This window comes from Heloderma suspectum, chromosome 5 (assembly GCF_057233095.1).
Source record: "Heloderma suspectum isolate Gila_16-S chromosome 5, 16-S_ref, whole genome shotgun sequence".
Taxonomy (NCBI): domain Eukaryota; kingdom Metazoa; phylum Chordata; class Lepidosauria; order Squamata; family Helodermatidae; genus Heloderma; species Heloderma suspectum.
Window position 1 is genome coordinate 129516624 of NC_139462.1, and position 18637 is coordinate 129535260.

The window sequence follows — 18637 nt, forward strand, 5'->3', positions numbered from 1 at the left end:
GAAATCTACAAGTGGACCACCAATTGAACCCTGGGAAAGGAGACTTTGGGATATTGAAAAATTAACCAAAGAACTAAGGGCTATGCATAATAATGCCATTGACAATTATTTTTACACATGCTGGCAGCCATGGATTTCCTTAGCCAACTGGAGCAGTGTGGGGTTGACACCTCCACAATCACATCTGGAAACCTAAGTAATACTCACTAGCTAAATCTAGATTGGTAGGCCCACAAGAGGAAGTTTAGGCCTATAGTTTTATATATCTGTATCACTATATGCATGTCATTGTCGATAGGTTATTTCATGCCTGGTGTCAGTTGTGTTTTCATGTTTGTATTTTTTGTTGATGAAATAATAATTTAAAAAAGACGAGAAAACTAACAAAAAGAAGAAGCAAGGATTGGAACAGGAGTTATGGGGGAAACACAGGCTTTCCAACTTAAATGAGAAAATTGGCTGATGCTTAACCCTTCCCCTACCCATCAGTTTGCTACTGCAAATATTACTCTCCTCCTTAGGAAGCATTTATTGCCCATTCACTCCTCACCCACCCACCCCAACTAGACTGATAAGTCTAGCTGAAAGAAAAAGAAAGGGGCATTTGTAGGGGAGAATTGGTAGACGGGAAGTGTCCTCTTTCATCCACTGATTCTCCTCTGTGTTCCCACATTCCAATTATCTTAGCAAATACAAGCTAAGATGGGTGTAGTTCTACTTAGTTACTGGTGTGACCAAAATGGAATTCTGAGATCAGTTTCAGACTTCCTGACTGGGTTCTTTTAGCAGATACTCATGTGAATAGAATATGGATATATACGTTTTTGTACTGTAGGTAAACTAAAAATTAATTGATTCAGATACGTTTGTTTATTTCAGAACCTAGCCTTGCAACGTTTGACCATCTCCTTGGCATATTTTATAAACCTGGTACGTAATTTCAAAAGTAGAACAACACTTGGTCGCCCTGTTTCTATGGTCTTTTGAACTTGTACACAGTGGCCTGTTTCATACGATGAGCTGCAGTGCATGCTGGGCACCATTTTTAATATGCAGCCCTCCAATGGGGTTGTGCTATGTTATCTGAACAGGGGTTATATGAGGGTTAAACATTGACTGTGATATTCTTCTGGACTGCCTTTCATGATTAGGGGGTGAGGGCACTACTTTGTAGAGGCTCCACTTCTTCCTGGAAGGTAGATTCTAGATGATGGTGCTGGGAACCTATTGTTCTTCCCCATGGGGTTCCTCAGGATTCGATATTGTTTTCCATGCTGTTTAACATCTATATGAAAACAATGGGAGATGTCGTCAAGAGGTATGGAATTTGGTATTGTCAGTATACACACAGCCAGCTCTCTTTCTCTTTTTCATCAAGCCCAGGTGAGGCACTGCAATTCTTGGGTGTATACCTGCAATCAGTGGTGGACTGGCTTAGGATGAATAAAATTAAGCTTAGTCCAGATAAGACATGGTTGCTGATGGTGGGGGACTCAGTAGGCTGGAGAAATGCCTGTTCTGGGTGGCGTCCCACTCCCTTTAAAGGATGAGGTGCATAGGCCGAGTTCTGCTTAGTTCGGCATTGTTCCTGAATTCCCAGTTAGCTGTGGCCCAGGGTACCTTTCATCAGCTTTGGCTGATAGGTGGACTACATCCACAACTGGAAGATGGACATCTGGCCATGATTGTTCAAGCTTTGGTGACCTCCAGATTATACTACTGTAATCTGTTCTACATGGGACTGCTTTCTGAAGGTGGTTTGGAAACTTCATCTAAAGCAGAATGTGGCAGCCTGCCCATTTGGGATGGACCAGTACTCACATATAGCAACTACCCTGGATGCTAGTTCATTTCCATGCCCAATTCTAAATGCTGGTTCTTACCTTTAAAGCCTTTGAAGTCTTGAGTCCTGATTACCTCAGACATCTCCTGTCTGAGCCTCCCTGGGACTGCCGCCTTTGTTGCAGCTCCAGTAATGTGGAACTCACTTCCAAGGGAGATTTGTATCACCACCTCCTTGCTGACTTTCCACAGGCAATTGGCGTTTGAAAACAGAAGTTGACTATTGTATCCCTGGAAGCTCTGCTGAAGGGTGGTATATAGGTCTTTTAAATAAATAAATTCCAAATTTTCGTGACTACTTTGTGCTATTTGTAAACTGCTGTGATCTATTTTATTAATAGTGCTATATAAATAATTTTAAATACAATAAATAAGCTGTGGTACTCCTTCAGTCTGGATTGTGTTTTGCCCATGATAGAGGTAGTAATATTACAGTTCCATCACAGGCGTGGTTTGTATGTGGACACACAGTCACACCCTTTCAGGGTGCAGCAACAACACAGTGCTCAAACACGATCTGCACAGACATGGGCAGCAACTATATGCAAAACAGTTGTGATAACTGCACAATACTGCTCAGTTCCTCTTTTGCACCTTTGTTCATCTCTTGCACCTACATGCTAGCCTGTTGCTATTTTCACAGAAACATATTTAATCCTTCATTTTAAATAGAAGGTGCGCAATTAATATTTGATAATATGTGTCTTTCTGTTCTACAGGCGTATCAGCTCAAAGACCAATGGAAATGATCTATGAAGTAGTAGATGAAATTGAGGGAAAGAGCTTTTACCCTCAGGACCCAGATGATGGTATGTATTTCTTCCTTTACTCTGTGGTTCCCTTGTGTTGCACAGGAGTAACATGTTTGGAAAAAGCAACTCATTATACATTACATTAAAAATGAGAATAATACTTGGTGATGTTATTCAGAATTTGTTTTTGGTCCATTAGAACAATCACATCCTAGTTAATATATAACATTGCCATAATAAATGCAACTGTGTGGGTAATTTGCAAGAATGTCTGATGACATGGTGATACTGTTGGCTTGCATAGCCCCCCATCTAGCTACTTCTGCATGCTTTAATTTGCATGGTATGTCACCCATTTTAGCTAAAAGTGTCATAACTGTGAATAGCAGCTCTGTGTGTATTATCTCGTTATTCTTCTAGAGTCAACAGTCGCTTTATACCATTTAGAGTGTGTCTGCACTATAGACATGATAGTTCAACAGTCCTCCCCTCTTCCCAGGGAACCCTGGGAATTGTACTTTGGGGCAGGGCTACAGATCTTGAACAGAGGATTCTCAGCACTTTACCAAACTACATCTTCAGTGGTCAAACCCATGAAGGCTTAAGTAATATAAAATGGATATTTTTGTCATGCATGTATGGCCTTAGCTATTATCTCTGCTTGAGAAACAGTTTCACCAAAGTTCTGCTGCTTGAGACACTGGATTGAGACACTGTTGCTTGAGCCTGATCAATGTATATCTTCTGGGTTGCTGGAAGATGTCCAAAATTAACAGTGGTTCTTATTTCTTCCCTTTCAGGCAACTTTTTTTCAAATGCTATGAGAATAGTAAGTGGATTTTGTTTCTGCTGTTTAGACTTAAAGGTGAATGTGTATTTCCATAGGTTTCCAACTACCTATACATTCTATTAGCTAGTGTACAAATTACTCTGGGTCTGTTCCACTACACATATTCCCTTCTATCCCCAAGCTTCACACTTCCACCACACACCTCTCCTTTCTTCTATTAATACCAGTTTTGGGTTCATTCCTTACAGTCCATTATTCCTTGTGATTCTCCACTGGAGTGGTTTGCCATTTCCTTCTCCAGTGGACCACATTTTGTCAGAACTCTCTGCCATGACCTGTCCGTCTTGGGTGGCCCTGCACGGCATAGCTTATGGCTTCACTGAGTTACGCACGCCCCTTCGCCACAACAAGGCAGTGATCCATGAAGGGGACTCTACTGGAACCAAGCCCTAAATGGACAAGGTCTGGTGCAACTGCCAGCCTGGGATGGCTGCTGTAGTTCTGTATACACTGCAGTGGAATAAAGCAACAAATGGAATCTAGCTTGGCCAAGAGGAGGTTTCATATTCATATTCCGTGTCTTCTGTAGACATGAAGCATGCCCTGCTGAGCCAGAGAATGACATATTAGAAAGATGCCACCTTGTTTTATATCTAACTGAATCATCTTTTTTTATCCTTATGATCTGGGATGAGGAAAAGGCGGGATGTCTTCATAATTCATAATCATTTGTAAAACTCTAATTGGGAATTCACTTGTTTTCTGAAAATAGAAAATGCTTTTTGATGCCCTGTGGCAGGGCGCTTGTACGTCTTGGATTGTGTGCTCATGCTGTGTGCCTTCATTGCAGTGCCTGGACCTGAAGGACGTTCAGCTTGCCTATCAGCTACATAGCGTGGTGGAGACAGCAGACAACAGGAAAATGATAGGAGCCATAGCCCAGCAGACCTCTTACTGGTAATTGTTGTTTGCACTCCCATTTAATGAATCCTACTGTTAGCAGCTTCAGTTGGGGCAGAATGCTATTGCCAGTCTAGTTGCCAGGGAGGTGAGAACGTGTGCTACCAGTTTAGAAGAAATCGTACTGTTAACTGTTGGACACAGTTGTTTGCTTTTGCAATGAAGACATTTGAAATGACTAGAATATTTTAGGGGGTGTATCTCTTCCTCAGATCTGTGGGAGAGCCCTACTTTTAGTCTCCCCCCCCCCCCGCCCGTGTGTGTGGGGTGGGTGGGTGGGCGGGCAGGGATGGATGAGTGAACTGTAACAGGAGAGGAGAGATGTTGTAAGGCCTATTCTCTTGAACCCCCTATCTAAAGGAACTCCTCCCTCCCAATGGTATCATACTTGACCCCTAGTCTGCAGGTTTCTAGAAAGCAGTGCAAGGCATTCTAGTTTCACCATGTCATTTGGTAGATCAGGATTTACCAGCTGCCTGTTTAACATTGATAAGTAATCCACACAAGGTCATATCAGAGCATTACGATTACATATACAGTATTATAGGGTTTAACATTATGGATAATTCTATTGTAAGTCACTTAAGATTTTGGAGAAGTCGCAGCAGAGATTTAATATAACTACAAATGTAACATTTTCATTTCAAGTACTGCTGGATTTTTCATAACTTGATATTTCTCCCTTGCTACAGCGGAAGGTTTTTTAAGTTGTTGTGTATGATGGAGCAACTTGATGTTGTGTTGAAGTGGTATAAAGAACTGGTTCCTTCAGTAAGTATTTCTTAAAGTGTGTGTCTGTGAATGTTTTTTAAGTTTAAAAAATTGCTAGGTTGAAACTGATGGTCCCCCAAAACTTGTTCTGTTTCATCAGATGTTTTACCCAAATTCTCAAGGGATGATGGATCTTCTTCAAGCATTGGACACAGCCAATCATTTGGAAATTATTCCCCAGATCTGGAAAGGTTAATAGTACTTTTTTCTTTTATTTTCAGTGGGGTAACCAAATTTAGTAATTAACATTGGTTAGATTAACCTAGAGTCAACAAACCTTTTATATACTACATTAGGGTCAGAGCTACAATTCGATGTCACCAGCTTGAATTAGGGAAGGTTGCCACATTTGCTTCTCCTTCAGCTTACTCTTACCTTATGATATAGCCTTACAGTTTCAGTATCTTGAATATTTATTGTGCTGATACACATATCTGTCAGTATACATTATGCTATATAGAGTAACATAAGAGAAAAAAGTCTAATCCCTGCCCCAAGTATAAGACCACTTTATAGAAGTGTAGTCGCAAGGTGAAAAGATGAAGCTGTCTCACCACTAAATTTTAGCTGTTTGGGGTTTATCAGGCCAGAGATACAGGTTTCAGCAGGATCATGGGAGTCTTATGCAACCATTTCTGTCTACAAGAAAGCCACTCAGTTTAACAGGCAGGAAGCTGGTTGTCATGTAGCAGCCATATCAGGGGTCAGACTAAGTAGCCTCATGCAGTCTCATGCTTCATGTTCTTGCTGAGCTCTTTCTCCCTTGAATATATTGTTGTAAGCTGACGAGACACAGGAATTCCTTATCTTGTCAAAGGTCATACAGTTGTATATCTTGTTCTCTGCTGTTCTCTTCTGTTCTCTCCTTATCATGGCTACCCTATAACCCAGTTCTTGTATTATAAACAATAGTGCTAAGAGAAGAAATGTTAAGGATTGCAACCCCATGCGGGAGGGGGAGGAGGAGCCGTTTCATATGTGTCACAATGTCTATAAAACCAATGTGCTAATGTAAATCGGGGCTTCTGGCTCTTTGGAAACGATTCCAGCCTTAAGCCCGCGCGTTAAATAAAGAATCTCTTTTTCCTTCACTCCGTGGTCTCTCTGACTCTGGGTTCTGCAACATAAATGGTGCCGTGACTCGGATGTGGCAGGCTCTGAGCCAGACAGGTGGCAGTTGCCTGCTCTTGATCGCCGCACCGGGAAGACGAGCTCGGCGCATGCCTCCCTTTCTTGGCGCCACCGACCTTTTTGTCGAGTGAATGGGAGAAAGCCTGCACCGGGATCGCCCAAACGGCAGCGAGCAGCAAGAGAACCTTGGGAAGCGGAGGAAGGAACTTGAGCCCTGCCTGTATCGCAGCTGCAATTGAGTTGAAACCCACATTGGAAGCCTTCAGGAGAAAGGCAAGTATATGGGAAAAAGAGGGCCCCGCCTTTAGGGAGAAAGGCCACTGGGCAGAAAAAAAGAGGGCCCCGCCTTATGAAGAAGGTCAGTGTTGGTGGTATACGTATACAAAAGAACCTACTCCTTGCGGGTAGAAGGGGGGCCTGATCACACCCCCGAGTGGGCGCCAGTACCTAGCACGCCAGTACTCAGTAGGAAGCTGAGGAAGCTGGGGAAGCCGTTTTCCGCTCTGGTAAAAAGTGGGAAAAGTGGGTGGCAGGGACATATGGATGTAGTGGAGAGATTGATGATTGTGTGAGTGGCTACTGCGGTTTCTGACGCATACCGTTGACCGTCCGGGTGCCCAGGCCAGTAGCAAAGTGCGTGGTGTGAAAAATCCTCTTGTGTCGGCCAGTGAGACCCCTTACTCACTGACCAATTCCCATTCCCTAATTGTGTCTGTCTTCAATTTAAGAGGGAGGCTATGGGTGGTGGGGGAAGCAAACCTTGCACCCCCTTGAGATGTATGTCAAACAAAGAAGGAAAAAGGTTTTTTTAAAAAGATTCAGAATAGAGAGAGAAAACAGCAAAAAGCTCAAGGTCGAGCTGAGAGGAAAAAAAACAAGATCTGAGGCTGTTAATTAGAAAAATGTTGCAGGACAGTCTGGCTTTTAACAAAGCGTGGGAGCGTGAGAGTATGAGGCCAAAGAAGTAGCTGTTAGCCTAGCGCGCCGAGAGAGGGGGGGCAGGAAAATTGCCCACAACGTTCTGAGTTGTGCAACATCATCACCTCGCCTAATTGAGATGAAATCCCTAAGAAATGGAAACTGAAAATGAAGACCCAGAAGATGAAGGCAAAATAGAAAATAAAGGTGAAGAATCAGCCCCCAGAGCACAGGCTAGACCCCTCTTCGAGTGAAAAGTGTGCCATAAGACTGTCCCAAAGCAGAATGAAGCGGAAAGACCACGTTGAAGATCTCTGTCAAGGTAACCGTGTTTAGCTTTGAACTGTGTTAAAATTGCATAGAGCCTGTAGCTACTGACCATCAGCTATATGATTTCTGAAGAGCGTAACCATTAAGCTTTTGCCGTGGGATTCCCTGCAATGAAGAAATCTCACTGATTTGAGTGTCCAGTGTTACACTGCCTAAGTGTGTGTGCTAAAGAGACCGAGAAACCAGACAGCATGTTCCTGGCCAAGCCAAAATCACGCTACTGCCATGCTCCTGGAAGCTGCAATAAACTGTGTAAGCTGGGAGACCCAACCTGATTGAGAAGAAAAGAAGATATTGGAGCAACTGTCTTAAAAAACAATGAGATCTGTGTAGCTGGCTGGCTGACGCTGTCAGTGATGTTACAACTTTAAATTAAGACTGTTTTCCTGTTTGAGACCCCAGCGAAGAAAGCTGAACCGAGTTATTTGTTGCCCGTGCCAAAGCAAGAATTTGGCTGCCCTGTACCTCATCGTGTCCTGTTTTAAGCTTGGGATTTACAAATACAAACATGAGAAGCCTGCCTTTGAAGTCCTGCAAATCACCCCACCGCCTCCCCGAAGATTAATGGCTGCCTGAAAAATGCAAGTATAAGGCGATGCCCATCACCCCCCAGCGTCCTGAGTTTCGGCACTCAGTGTTTCAGTGCTTTCGTGTACCAGGTTAGAAGAAAAAAATAAAAGAGTAAGTTTTTTAAAATGTCTGTGAGAGAACCTGACAGAAGTAAAATAAAATTTACAGAGGAGTTGCCCAGGGTGAAGCGTCACGGCTAGAGAGCTGAGCTGTGCCGCTCTGTTTAAACAGAAGCCTTGCTAAAAAGTTAAAGGCCCTTGTCTGTCAGAAGGGGTGTAGGGCCACACTTTCCCTTTTTAAACTCATGCAAAAGTAGAGAGCCTTTGCTGGAAACATCGCATCTTCATTGCCCAGAGCCTTCTCTGTTTGCCTCCATCATCATCTGGGCTTTTTAGAGACACTCTGCACATGAACTAAAATTTTAAATTGTCAAAGACTTGCCATGGACAGTGCTGTGAAGCTTTTGATAAACTTGAACTCTCATCGCTGTAGACCATGTGTCTGTGTTTGTAGTCAGCTCAGTGTACAGCAGGCTAAGTTTGATCTGTGACTTTTAGATTTCCTTCTGCCAGAACTCATGCAGCATAGAGTTGCCGATGCAAAAATGGTGACCTAGAACTCTGCGTGTGTGGGTATGCCCGTCCCTTGATTTTAATGAGCCCTGAGCTTTCAGCCAGAAGAGCAGTATAATTGCTGGATCTGCTCCATCATGCCTTACCATGCAAGAAGTGTTTTCCATTCATTGTGTTAAATTGCAGAAAAAGTTTGTTGTATATATTTTATGATTTCTTAGATATCATAAAATATATGTGATATTTGCAGATTAGTGTTAGTTGCAACTCCAAATAATACTAAGTGTGGTTCCCAATGGATGACGAGGAGAAAAGACAAAGTCAAGTAGAAGAAAGACAAAAGCAAGTAAAAAAGAAGGAATAGAGAAAGTAGCAGACAGATAGAGAAGAGAGAAAAAAAGAAGAAAGAAAAGGCAAGAGGCAAAGAAAAAACATTTATAAAAAAGAAGCGTGGCCATAGTTGCCCCCATGATAAATTAAAAGCAGCTGATTGTGCCTGGAGCTTATTACCTGGGGTAAAGTAGCCACAATAATGTAATAGTTCTTTAAGATGAAGAAAATGTAACTAGAAGGAGAGGAGGGGCCTATCCCAAATGTGTGTCAGTGGGACTAGTGTAAGGCAGAAAAGTTTAAGTAAGTTTAACTTGAAAAAGACAAATAAAGAGACAAGGCTGGTGCATGGAGCAGAAAGTTTTGTGTAAAAAGTTTGAAACATGATCTGCAATACAGGCAGATCAGCAAAGAAAAAGAAAGCAAAAGAAAGAGAAAAAATTTGTCTTCCCATACTAATAAATAAAAAGTGTTATCAAGCACTTTGGGAAGCGAAGTTGTTTACAGGAAGCTGTGCCTGAGAACCAAACACTTCTAGCCTATGCTGAAAATGCTTGCTAGTGTTGTGCTGCCTCATGGGTAACATGTATGGTATAAAAACCCATTTAGCCCAATAGCTCGTGGTTCAGAGAAGCTGTCTGATCCAGCCATTAAGTACGCCTGTGTGCTGTAAGTTACCCAATAAAGTCTCCTTGTAAATAAATCCCCCCCTCGCTGGAATCCCAAAACACAAGTGGGGCTAGAGCGCCTCACCCAGTATCAAACCCTGCTGTTAGAAGCCATGAAAGCAGGTATGAAGAAGTCAGTTAATATGACCAAAGTGTCTAAAGTGCTGCAAGGTGCCACCGAGGCCCCAGAGCGTACTTGGAGCATCTTTCAAATGCCTATCGCCAGTATACCTCCCTCAACCCAGAGGCCCAAAAAGACGTGGACGAAAGGAAAAAAAAGAAGACCCGGCAGAGGCAGAAGATTCTTAAAAAAGAACCAGTGTGCCCAGTGTAGACAAGATGGACATTAGTGGCATGAATGCCCAAATAAAATAAATCAAATACACAAAGGAGAAAACCAAAGGGGCCAGAATGGGCGAAGAGGGAGACAGCTTGAGAGGGGCCGTGACATTGACTTCATAATTGACACTGGAGCAGCATCAAGAGCAAGCAAACGTTAGCCTTAAACAAGAAGTCCAAACACTGAGCAAAGGTCTTCAAGCCCAGCGTCGCTTTGTCTTAAAAAAATAAGCCCCCAATTCCCATCACAGAAGTTCATCCTTTCCAACCAAGAGTTAAAGTATGAGTTAAAGAGGGAAAAATAACCCTTTGACTCCCAGATAGAGAAGACTGAAAACTGTCATACTTTCCACCCCCGCAGCTATGAAAGCAGCTAGAGTTAAACCCTAGATACATTGGACACGAGTCAAGAGAGCGAGAGGGGGAAAGTAGACCATAAACAGAAATCCTGAAAATCCTTTAAAAATCATTCTGAAAAAGCAGTAAGAAGACTCAGGCTAGACCTTACTGTGGACACACCGGGAAACTGTCCCCCTGCGTACGGTCAGACCTGCAACTGGAGAATTGAAGAAGGGGACTAGACCCTACTGCAGCTTGCCAGGTGAATAGCTGCCCAGCGTACGGTCAGATCCCAAAGAAGATCAAACATGCGTGTTGTAGTGTTAGTAGTGTTGCATTGTGTTTCCTTAATAAGGTGCAAAAAGGGGGGTCTGCCCCTAGAAAAAGAAGTTTGTCCCAGTGATTTGCTGATAATTACTGGCTTCACCTGGCTAAAATAACGAGAGTAAAACATTTTTGTTTGCCAAGAGGTATACCTGCAAACAGGCTTATTGGCTCTTGCCTAATACCTGTCTGTAAACATCCTGGGAACATTCAAAAAGATACCATGTTAAAAGTTTATGGTGTAAGTTTAACTTATTCCCAAAATGCTAATTGGGGCGTGGTTGCAAAGATCCTACCCCCTACAGAGTTCACTCTATGCACCCCCATCATTGCTGAAACAAATGCTACGTGTGCACAAATGCTTAATTCTCAAAATTTTTTCCAGAAAATACAAAGCTATCCCTGGCCCCCTTCCACTGTAATAAAATTCAAAACATATCTTTTAATGATGCCCACATACTTTTGCCTCATGGATAGTTTTAGACATGTAATTCCCGCACTTGGTCATTCATTCCTGCCAACTTGTCTGATAACCACCCATGTTGCCTCAGCCGCCAATTGAACTGGTGCCAATTCTTCCCCTGTAGCCCGAGAAAATCCGTCAACGGCAGCCTCGAGCACTCCAACTAACTAAAAATTGTAATAGTCATGTGCAGTTATATTTTGACTCAGAAAAATTGGCCTTAGCAATGTCACTGGTTAAGGTTCCAGGTTTAGCCGTGGCTGATGGTCTGGAAATCAACCGGTTAGCTTGCAGCTTAGCCAAAAGCATAAATGCCACCTCATGAGCATTGTCATTGTTAAATAAAAAGCTGCGTGATCTAAAAAGTGCAGTTCTAGAAAACAGAGCTGGTATAGATTACCTCTTCCTTCTTCATCATTTAAGTTGTGAGACACACCAAAAGCTCTGTTGTTTTAACTTAACTGATAATGGCAATGCTGTAAATAAACAGATCAACAAGCTGCACAATATAGTAGCTAACAAAACAATAAAACAAAACAATTAGCTCAATTAGTTAACCCCTTGGCTTCCAGATCTTAGCTGGCTTAAAAGCATTGTTCATCCTAATTCTACCAGTGTTGTTCATAGAAATACTGTTATGTCTCTGCGTTCCTTGTCTTATGCGCTGTTTAACCAATCTGTTTTATGTCTCAGCTAGTAAAACTGCTGCCCTCTATGCTCTAATAGCCCAACAAGAGGCTAAGTAATATGTATGTCACAAAAAGCTTTGTATAGTTATCAGTAATGCTATAATTGTAATGAAATTATGCATTTAAGGGGGGAATGTAGCAGCCATATCAGGGGTCAGACTAAGTAGCCTCATGCAGTCTCATGCTTCATGTTCTTGCTGAGCTCTTTCTCCCTTGAATATATTGTTGTAAGCTGACGAGACACAGGAATTCCTTATCTTGTCAAAGGTCATACAGTTGTATATCTTGTTCTCTGCTGTTCTCTTCTGTTCTCTCCTTATCATGGCTACCCTATAACCCAGTTCTTGTATTATAAACAATAGTGCTAAGAGAAGAAATGTTAAGGATTGCAACCCCATGCGGGAGGGGGAGGAGGAGCCGTTTCATATGTGTCACAATGTCTATAAAACCAATGTGCTAATGTAAATCGGGGCTTCTGGCTCTTTGGAAACGATTCCAGCCTTAAGCCCGCGCGTTAAATAAAGAATCTCTTTTTCCTTCACTCCGTGGTCTCTCTGACTCTGGGTTCTGCAACAGTCACAGCTTCATTTCTTAATTGCCTTTCTCACTCTCTCCCTGGGCACAGATGTCAAGCAGCTTGGACATAGCCGTAGACTTCTTGTTGTGGAGGAAGTTCTGGCTCTCATGGCCAGAGACACACACTCTCCAGAGGTGAGTCTGGATGGGACTCTGTGGTATGGAAAGTTGTTTCAGTTGCACCATTAATGCCTTTTAATTAATCCCTGTCTAGTGGCCAGAGTGGTACTTGTTAGCGTTGAAGCTGAACCAGGGAGACCTGGGTTCAGATGCATCCTCAGCCATAAAGCTGCCCGGATGTCACTGGGCCCTTCGCTGTCTCTCATTCTAACTTACTTCACAGGATAAAATGAGGAAAAACTTAACATATGCCAGCCTGAGTTCCATTTGATAGAATGTAGTAACATTCATGTTTATAATCAAGTCTTTAAAAAGAAATAGGCAAGTTGCTCTAAAATAAATTTCTGTCAGCAAAGCAATGGAAGAAACCTCCCCTCCCTCTTTTCCCAGCTTCAGGGTGGCCTGCCACTCTTGCCCTGCAGAGCTGGCCTTCCCCAAACTGCTACTTAGATGTTATTGTTATGCCCCTACATTCCTACATCTCAAGCTGCCAAGAACATAAAGGTGTATGTACATCTTAATTTTAATTCAACTTTAGAACAATATCTTTATCTTGCCCTTTTCAGAAAAACTGACCCCTGGAGATGATTAATAAGTAAATCATAAAATACAAAAAGGTATCATACAGTTAAAAACTAATAACAGCAATGAAAAATAAAAAGAAGTAGAACAAGGTAGCTGGAAGGAGACTGCTTGGGTCTCCACATCCATCACTGACTTCCTTTTTGCCACAGCCCAGACCATGATGCCCCGACCCTTGAGATGCTCACCTATTTTGACAATCCCGTGATGTAACATGGATCATTAAACAATTGACGCATTCCAGAAAGTTCATGCTTTCTTTATTATAAATGGATCAATGGGGGTTGATGTGCCCCTCCCAGTTGGGGGGGTGGGGAATCTGACATCCTTGCAGAGGCTGGAAATCCCAGTGAATCTGTCAAAGGAGCTGTTTTCCTGCACCCCAGCTGATTCTTTCCATCTCTGCTGCAACATTGGGACTGAAACATTTTACCTGTGGTACACTATTGATTTTTGTTCAGTGGCTTCTCCTTATTGGGCACTGTCACTGCAAGCTTAATGGAAAGATGTTTTATGAAGTATACCTAGTACTTTGTGGCACCTTTTCTACTCAAACCCTGGCGTGGCTTCACCTGCCTTTGCAGAAAGGATAACTATTGTTGGCCACAAACATTTTGGTGTGTTGAATCTTTTTCAGACTCAGATGGCATTTGCGGACTGTGCTGCAGATATAATACCTCTCTATCAGATACAAGAAAGGAAACGCAGTGATCTAGAGTGGACAGCCACTTCTTTGGGTAACTCCACTGTTCTCTTTGCCAGGGCTGGGAGAACAGCAGAAGCTTGGTGAGTAAAGCAAGGGGCTGCCACCAACTTGTGTCTCCTGTTGGAAGCAAATGCTAAAACAAGTCACATATCCTGAAACAAGTAAATCAGGTGTCTATCACAGCCCATTTAACCTTTTGGGCTGTTGCTGTTTTTGACTTCAGTGTTTAGAGCAGGGGCGAGGAACCTTTTTTTTTTCCCTTTAAAAGGCTGTTGATTGCAGGCTGGAGCAAAAAGTGAGTTGGGGAAGCCCAGCGAAAGCAGACACTCTGAATCTGCTTCTGACTCTCTCATAGGCTTTTTTTGCTGCTGCTGGCACATGCCTGACTGAAGGGGGAGAGGGGAGGCGACGTGAGATGGGGCGAGCAGAGCCGCTCCTGCCCCCACTGACCAGCTCCACCTTTGCAGCTGGTGCTGGAATGGGAGGAGGCAGTCCTGACAAGGGGCAGCAGGAGCTGCAGCTGCCCCAGCTCTGATTCATTCCCCACTTCAGGTGTAGAGGAAGCTTGCTTTGTAATATGCATTGGTAATAGCAGAGCTTTTTAAAAAATGACTTAATTGTTTTATTGATGTTTCATAACAAAGCAATGAACAGAATTCCCCTTCCCACCCTACAAATAACAAACATAATTATAATTTTCTACTCTGGCTACTTTTATTTTGGTTTACTTAGTATAAAAAAATCAGAAAAGAATGGGTTGCATTCAGACTTTGTCAGAGTACATCCATTGAAAGCAATGGGACTTAATTTTAGTCATAACTAAATTAATTCCCATTTATTTCAGTGGGTCTTCTCCCAGTTCACAAGTTCAGTTTCCAAATACATGATTACTGGCCACCAGTCTTCAATAAAATAATCAGATTTCTGCCTCTGTTTTTGAGCCCTAATTTGTTATGTTAATTTGTCCATTATTAATAAATCCTGGGTTTTTGAACCCAGTTCCTTCTGTACATGTTTTGATAGTGCAAAAATGGAAATCTGTCACTAATTAAGCTGCTGTTAACAAACCAAAGCTACATATCTTAACAGTAGACAGTAACACACAAAGCTGTTTGTAGAGATTGCATTCATTTTGTTTATTCTGTCAGAGATTTGCAACAAATCTTTTAAGTGGTCAGTAATCTTTGGTTGTTAAAAACAACAACAAAATAGTGCTCCATGGTTATGGAAATAGGGGATAAGTTTGAAAGTGCAGGCAGTATTCACAGATGAGACATTTTTGTGTGCTGACTGATTCATTAGTCACGTTCCACTACATTATGCCTTTTGCCCACCACTTACCTATACCAATGAATGAATGAATGACTCTCTTCCTGCCATAGTACTGCTCTCTTCTCTTGGCTGCCCTCATTCCCAATAAACTCTACTGATGAATTCTACACCACCTTGAATACAAATCCAATTAGCATCCAAATCAGGAAGAAACTCAAAATGGCAAAATCTGCTTTTTCTGCTCACACAGTTTTCTTGGTTCAGGATTTGGATTTCCCTGGCACAGAATTCTCCCTGGTTTAACACAAAAAATTGTATGTGTTTACTCCACTGGTCTTCAGTGCTCTGTTTTTCTTTAGCAACATGACTTGTACATTCTTTCAACTTTGGTGGTTCTTAAAAGCTAAACAGAAGTAAAAATGTGCACTATCAGCAAAAGTTAAAATTCATTTGTACATTAATTAGCCTTTTCCTAGGTTCAGAATTTGGCTTTTCTTTTGGAACAGGTGTAGTTCCTCTTTCACTGCATCTCTACAGTAGGGTACACTGTTGATGCAGGGTGGGCAAGGTCTGATCCACGGACAGTGTACTCACTCCATAATAAGAACAGACCTTTTTTTTTTATCTCAGAAGTACAAATAAGATCTTCTTTTCTCTCCAAATAGGAATATGCTGGAGCTTTTCAAAAAGCACAGTAGAATTCCCAGGTAAGTTTCTCTTGCTCAGATGTCCCAATGCTACTTAGTCTTTATAGGAAAGAGAAAGGAGAACAGATCCTGTTTCCTTTTCATTCACTTTTCCCTACCAGCATTGAGCCCCACTTGTCCCTTGGTTTCTCCCTTCAACTGCTGAACGCAAAGTCAGTTTATCTACTTTGGGGTAAGGACCAAGCTGCTTGGGTTGTGGAGATTGCCTGCTATGCTCTTGGTGCTAAATTAGAAATTAATAGCAATGAAAAAGTATGGAAAATCTATGTTATATGTACAACATTGTCCAAATTCCAGCCTACCACCTGAATAGTGAGGATTTGACCTGGATAGGCTCTGCCTCTGATTTGGGCACAGATCAAGTATACTGAAAGGTTGTAAGACAAACTAACAGGGTAGGTCCAGGATCTGCCTTATATTGATGGAAGGGCTCTATTCAGTTTTCAAGGATCCACCCTGCACCACAATTCACCCCAATCACCAGGATCCCCCAATCCTCTGTAGCATTTTCGGGGGGGGGGGGGGAGTCTGCTTCCACCAGCCCAGTTCCATGTGCCTAAATCTTGATCCAACCCACTGTGTACTAAACAAACACATCTATATAATACCAGAGGCTCAAGAACCACTAGGAAGAACAGACGGGGGTGGAACAAGGCAATCTTGCCAGTGTTGAGGGAACGATCCTTTTTATAGAAAAGTAGCATACATCAAGTTGTATCAGTAGTTACAGTAGTTGTGTTTTATAATCTTTGTCCCAATTTTCATACCAAACTGTTTTAGAAAAGTAAGATTTTATTTTAATTGGCTGAACTAGCACACCTGCTTGCACCTGATGCTCAGCTGGTCACTTTGAGGGACATCGGAAAGGTGCCTTTTAGTATTGCTAGCAAATGGCACTTTTGATTAATAAAGAGAAACCAGGAAATGAAAAGATCAGTAAGTCAGAAACAGTTGTGAAATCCCTTATCCCCGCAGTAGTTTAGATCATAACTCTGCAGATGGAATGTTGTATTAAATCCAACTTTGGTGTGGATACTGTTGGAGCATCCATGCTTCCCCCTCTGTGTCTGCTTCCTGTGCAGTGATTTGGTGATGAATGAGGTCTTGAAGTGCATTAAGCAAAGCAACCAACCAGATCAGGTGCTTGACCTAGTAAAGATGGCTGCCGAGTTCAGTTTACAATCAACTTCAAAGCTTGCCAGGAGAGCTTTGGAAGAATTTCAACTCTCTGAAGAGCAAAGGTAAGTTTCAGTGAATGGATGAACTGTGATGGTCACTTTTAGTTCAGAGTTCAGCTCAGCTGGAGCATAGTCTTTGCTCCCTGTTCTCGCTCATATAGCTCCTGTCCTGTTGGTTTTTAAGCAGGCATTTTCTTGCCAGCATCAGGGGGGTTGTGGTTGTGCCAGCAATTTGACATCAGTCTATCATAACACCCCATTTTACATTTGTGTGCTTGTATCCTGTATTTTTCTTTTCTTACAGGAGCGCTCTGGCTGATATGTCAGCAGAAAGCAGTGACAGCAGTGATGATGAATAGATGCCAGAAGGAATCTCTTCCTTTTTCCCCAAACAAAAGGACAGCCCCTCTGATACGCATGTGGCAGTCAAGGCAGCCACCTTAGCAAGCTGTATTGGACTTTGCACATACCTGGTGTAATTAGTATTCTGCTGGTAATCCAAGCTCATGTCTGATGTATGTATTGGTAAGAAGTTCCGTCCCAACGTGTTTTGGAGCACTTGTCCCCTCCCACCAACAGCTCAATTTGGAAAACTAGAACTGCCTATGTGGATCATAGAATTACTGTCCTGTTGCATTGCCTTGTAATTTCTTCACAAAATTGTTAAAAATAAACTATACTGTAGTACAGTTGCCTGTTTCCTTGTTTCTGGTGTTTTCTTCCTAGCTCACAACCCAATCCTCTAAAAAAGCTATACAATACAATAGGAGAGGGGTATTCCCAACCCATAATGATTTTGTATTTTTGATTTTATTTTTATAGTATGTGAAACTTCTAGTTTAAGCAGAAAGTCAGGATAGAAATAATATCACCAGTATTAGAGCAGGATGCTGAATACTGTGTTTGTTGTGTCAAGGTCACTACACAGTAGTATGCAAATCCCTTTCTATCCTTTTCACTAATCTTGTAACAGTCTGGACCAGCTTTCCCAGAGCATTGGGATCTGACATTCTTATGCTGCTTTCACTATACCTGATCTTACAGTGTTGAATCTAAACTGATTTGAAAATACTCCTTTCTGCTGTAAGGTAATCTATGTTCCTGTTGGTAATCAGTTCATACTTTATATTCCAGGGCTTTGCCAGCCATTATAAATGTCCTTATATTTTATTCATGCTAGCTCCGACCAGCAAATTTTTGCTTCTGTTGGAATTCTGTTGGGAACTGCACGTGACAAGTATTTGCCCCAGAAGCCTTTGCATCTTGCAAAACTCCTGCACCAACCTGCATAATAGGCTACCTTGCAAGTGTTTATCCAAAAAAAGGATTCCTGTGGCTCTGTCATGTGTACTTTGTGTGGGCTCTCTGAAGAAATAATGTATCTGAGTAGGCTTGAGGCCTTTTTTTGTTTCTCATAGCCTTGTGTAGTAGTTGCTGAGTGACATTCTGAAGGGGGGATAATCGCTTTAAATATTGTTAGATGGGGCCTGGATTGGGTAAATTTAATTCTGATTTGCTGGGGATTCTAGCTAGGTGGAAAAAACAGTTGGGACAGTTAACGTATGACAGGAGGAAAGCCAGAGTGTCTGTGGTAGTCAGAGGGAGAAAGTCTACTGGTTGGTGTGTGGTGTAGTAAAGAGGAGGAGGTGAAAGCTGAAAAGAAAGTTAATAGCTACCCTTTCTCCGTGGGATAACCTTAGATGGCTGG

At 42.2% G+C, this 18637-nt stretch overlaps 1 protein-coding gene across 3 annotated transcripts in view; it reads left to right on the forward strand.

Moving 5' to 3' along the window:
- Positions 1 to 17628, forward strand: part of PTCD3 (pentatricopeptide repeat domain 3) — a 50260-nt gene extending 32632 nt beyond the window's left edge. For 2 of the 3 annotated variants that reach the window (XM_084857431.1, XM_084857434.1), the window contains 11 exons: positions 880 to 930; positions 2562 to 2651; positions 3395 to 3423; positions 4235 to 4341; positions 5037 to 5115; positions 5216 to 5306; positions 12414 to 12499; positions 13704 to 13852; positions 15710 to 15751; positions 16834 to 16992; positions 17234 to 17628. In XM_084857431.1, the coding sequence (XP_084713557.1) occupies positions 880 to 930; positions 2562 to 2651; positions 3395 to 3423; positions 4235 to 4341; positions 5037 to 5115; positions 5216 to 5306; positions 12414 to 12499; positions 13704 to 13852; positions 15710 to 15751; positions 16834 to 16992; positions 17234 to 17288 (938 nt within the window). In that variant the 3' untranslated portion in view covers positions 17289 to 17628. Of the gene's footprint in view, positions 1 to 879; positions 931 to 2561; positions 2652 to 3394; positions 3424 to 4234; positions 4342 to 5036; positions 5116 to 5215; positions 5307 to 12413; positions 12500 to 13703; positions 13853 to 15709; positions 15752 to 15852; positions 16140 to 16833; positions 16993 to 17233 lie in introns of those variants that run through there. The other variant, XM_084857433.1, reaches the window with a different exon arrangement.
- The last annotated feature ends 1009 nt before the right edge of the window (positions 17629 to 18637 follow it).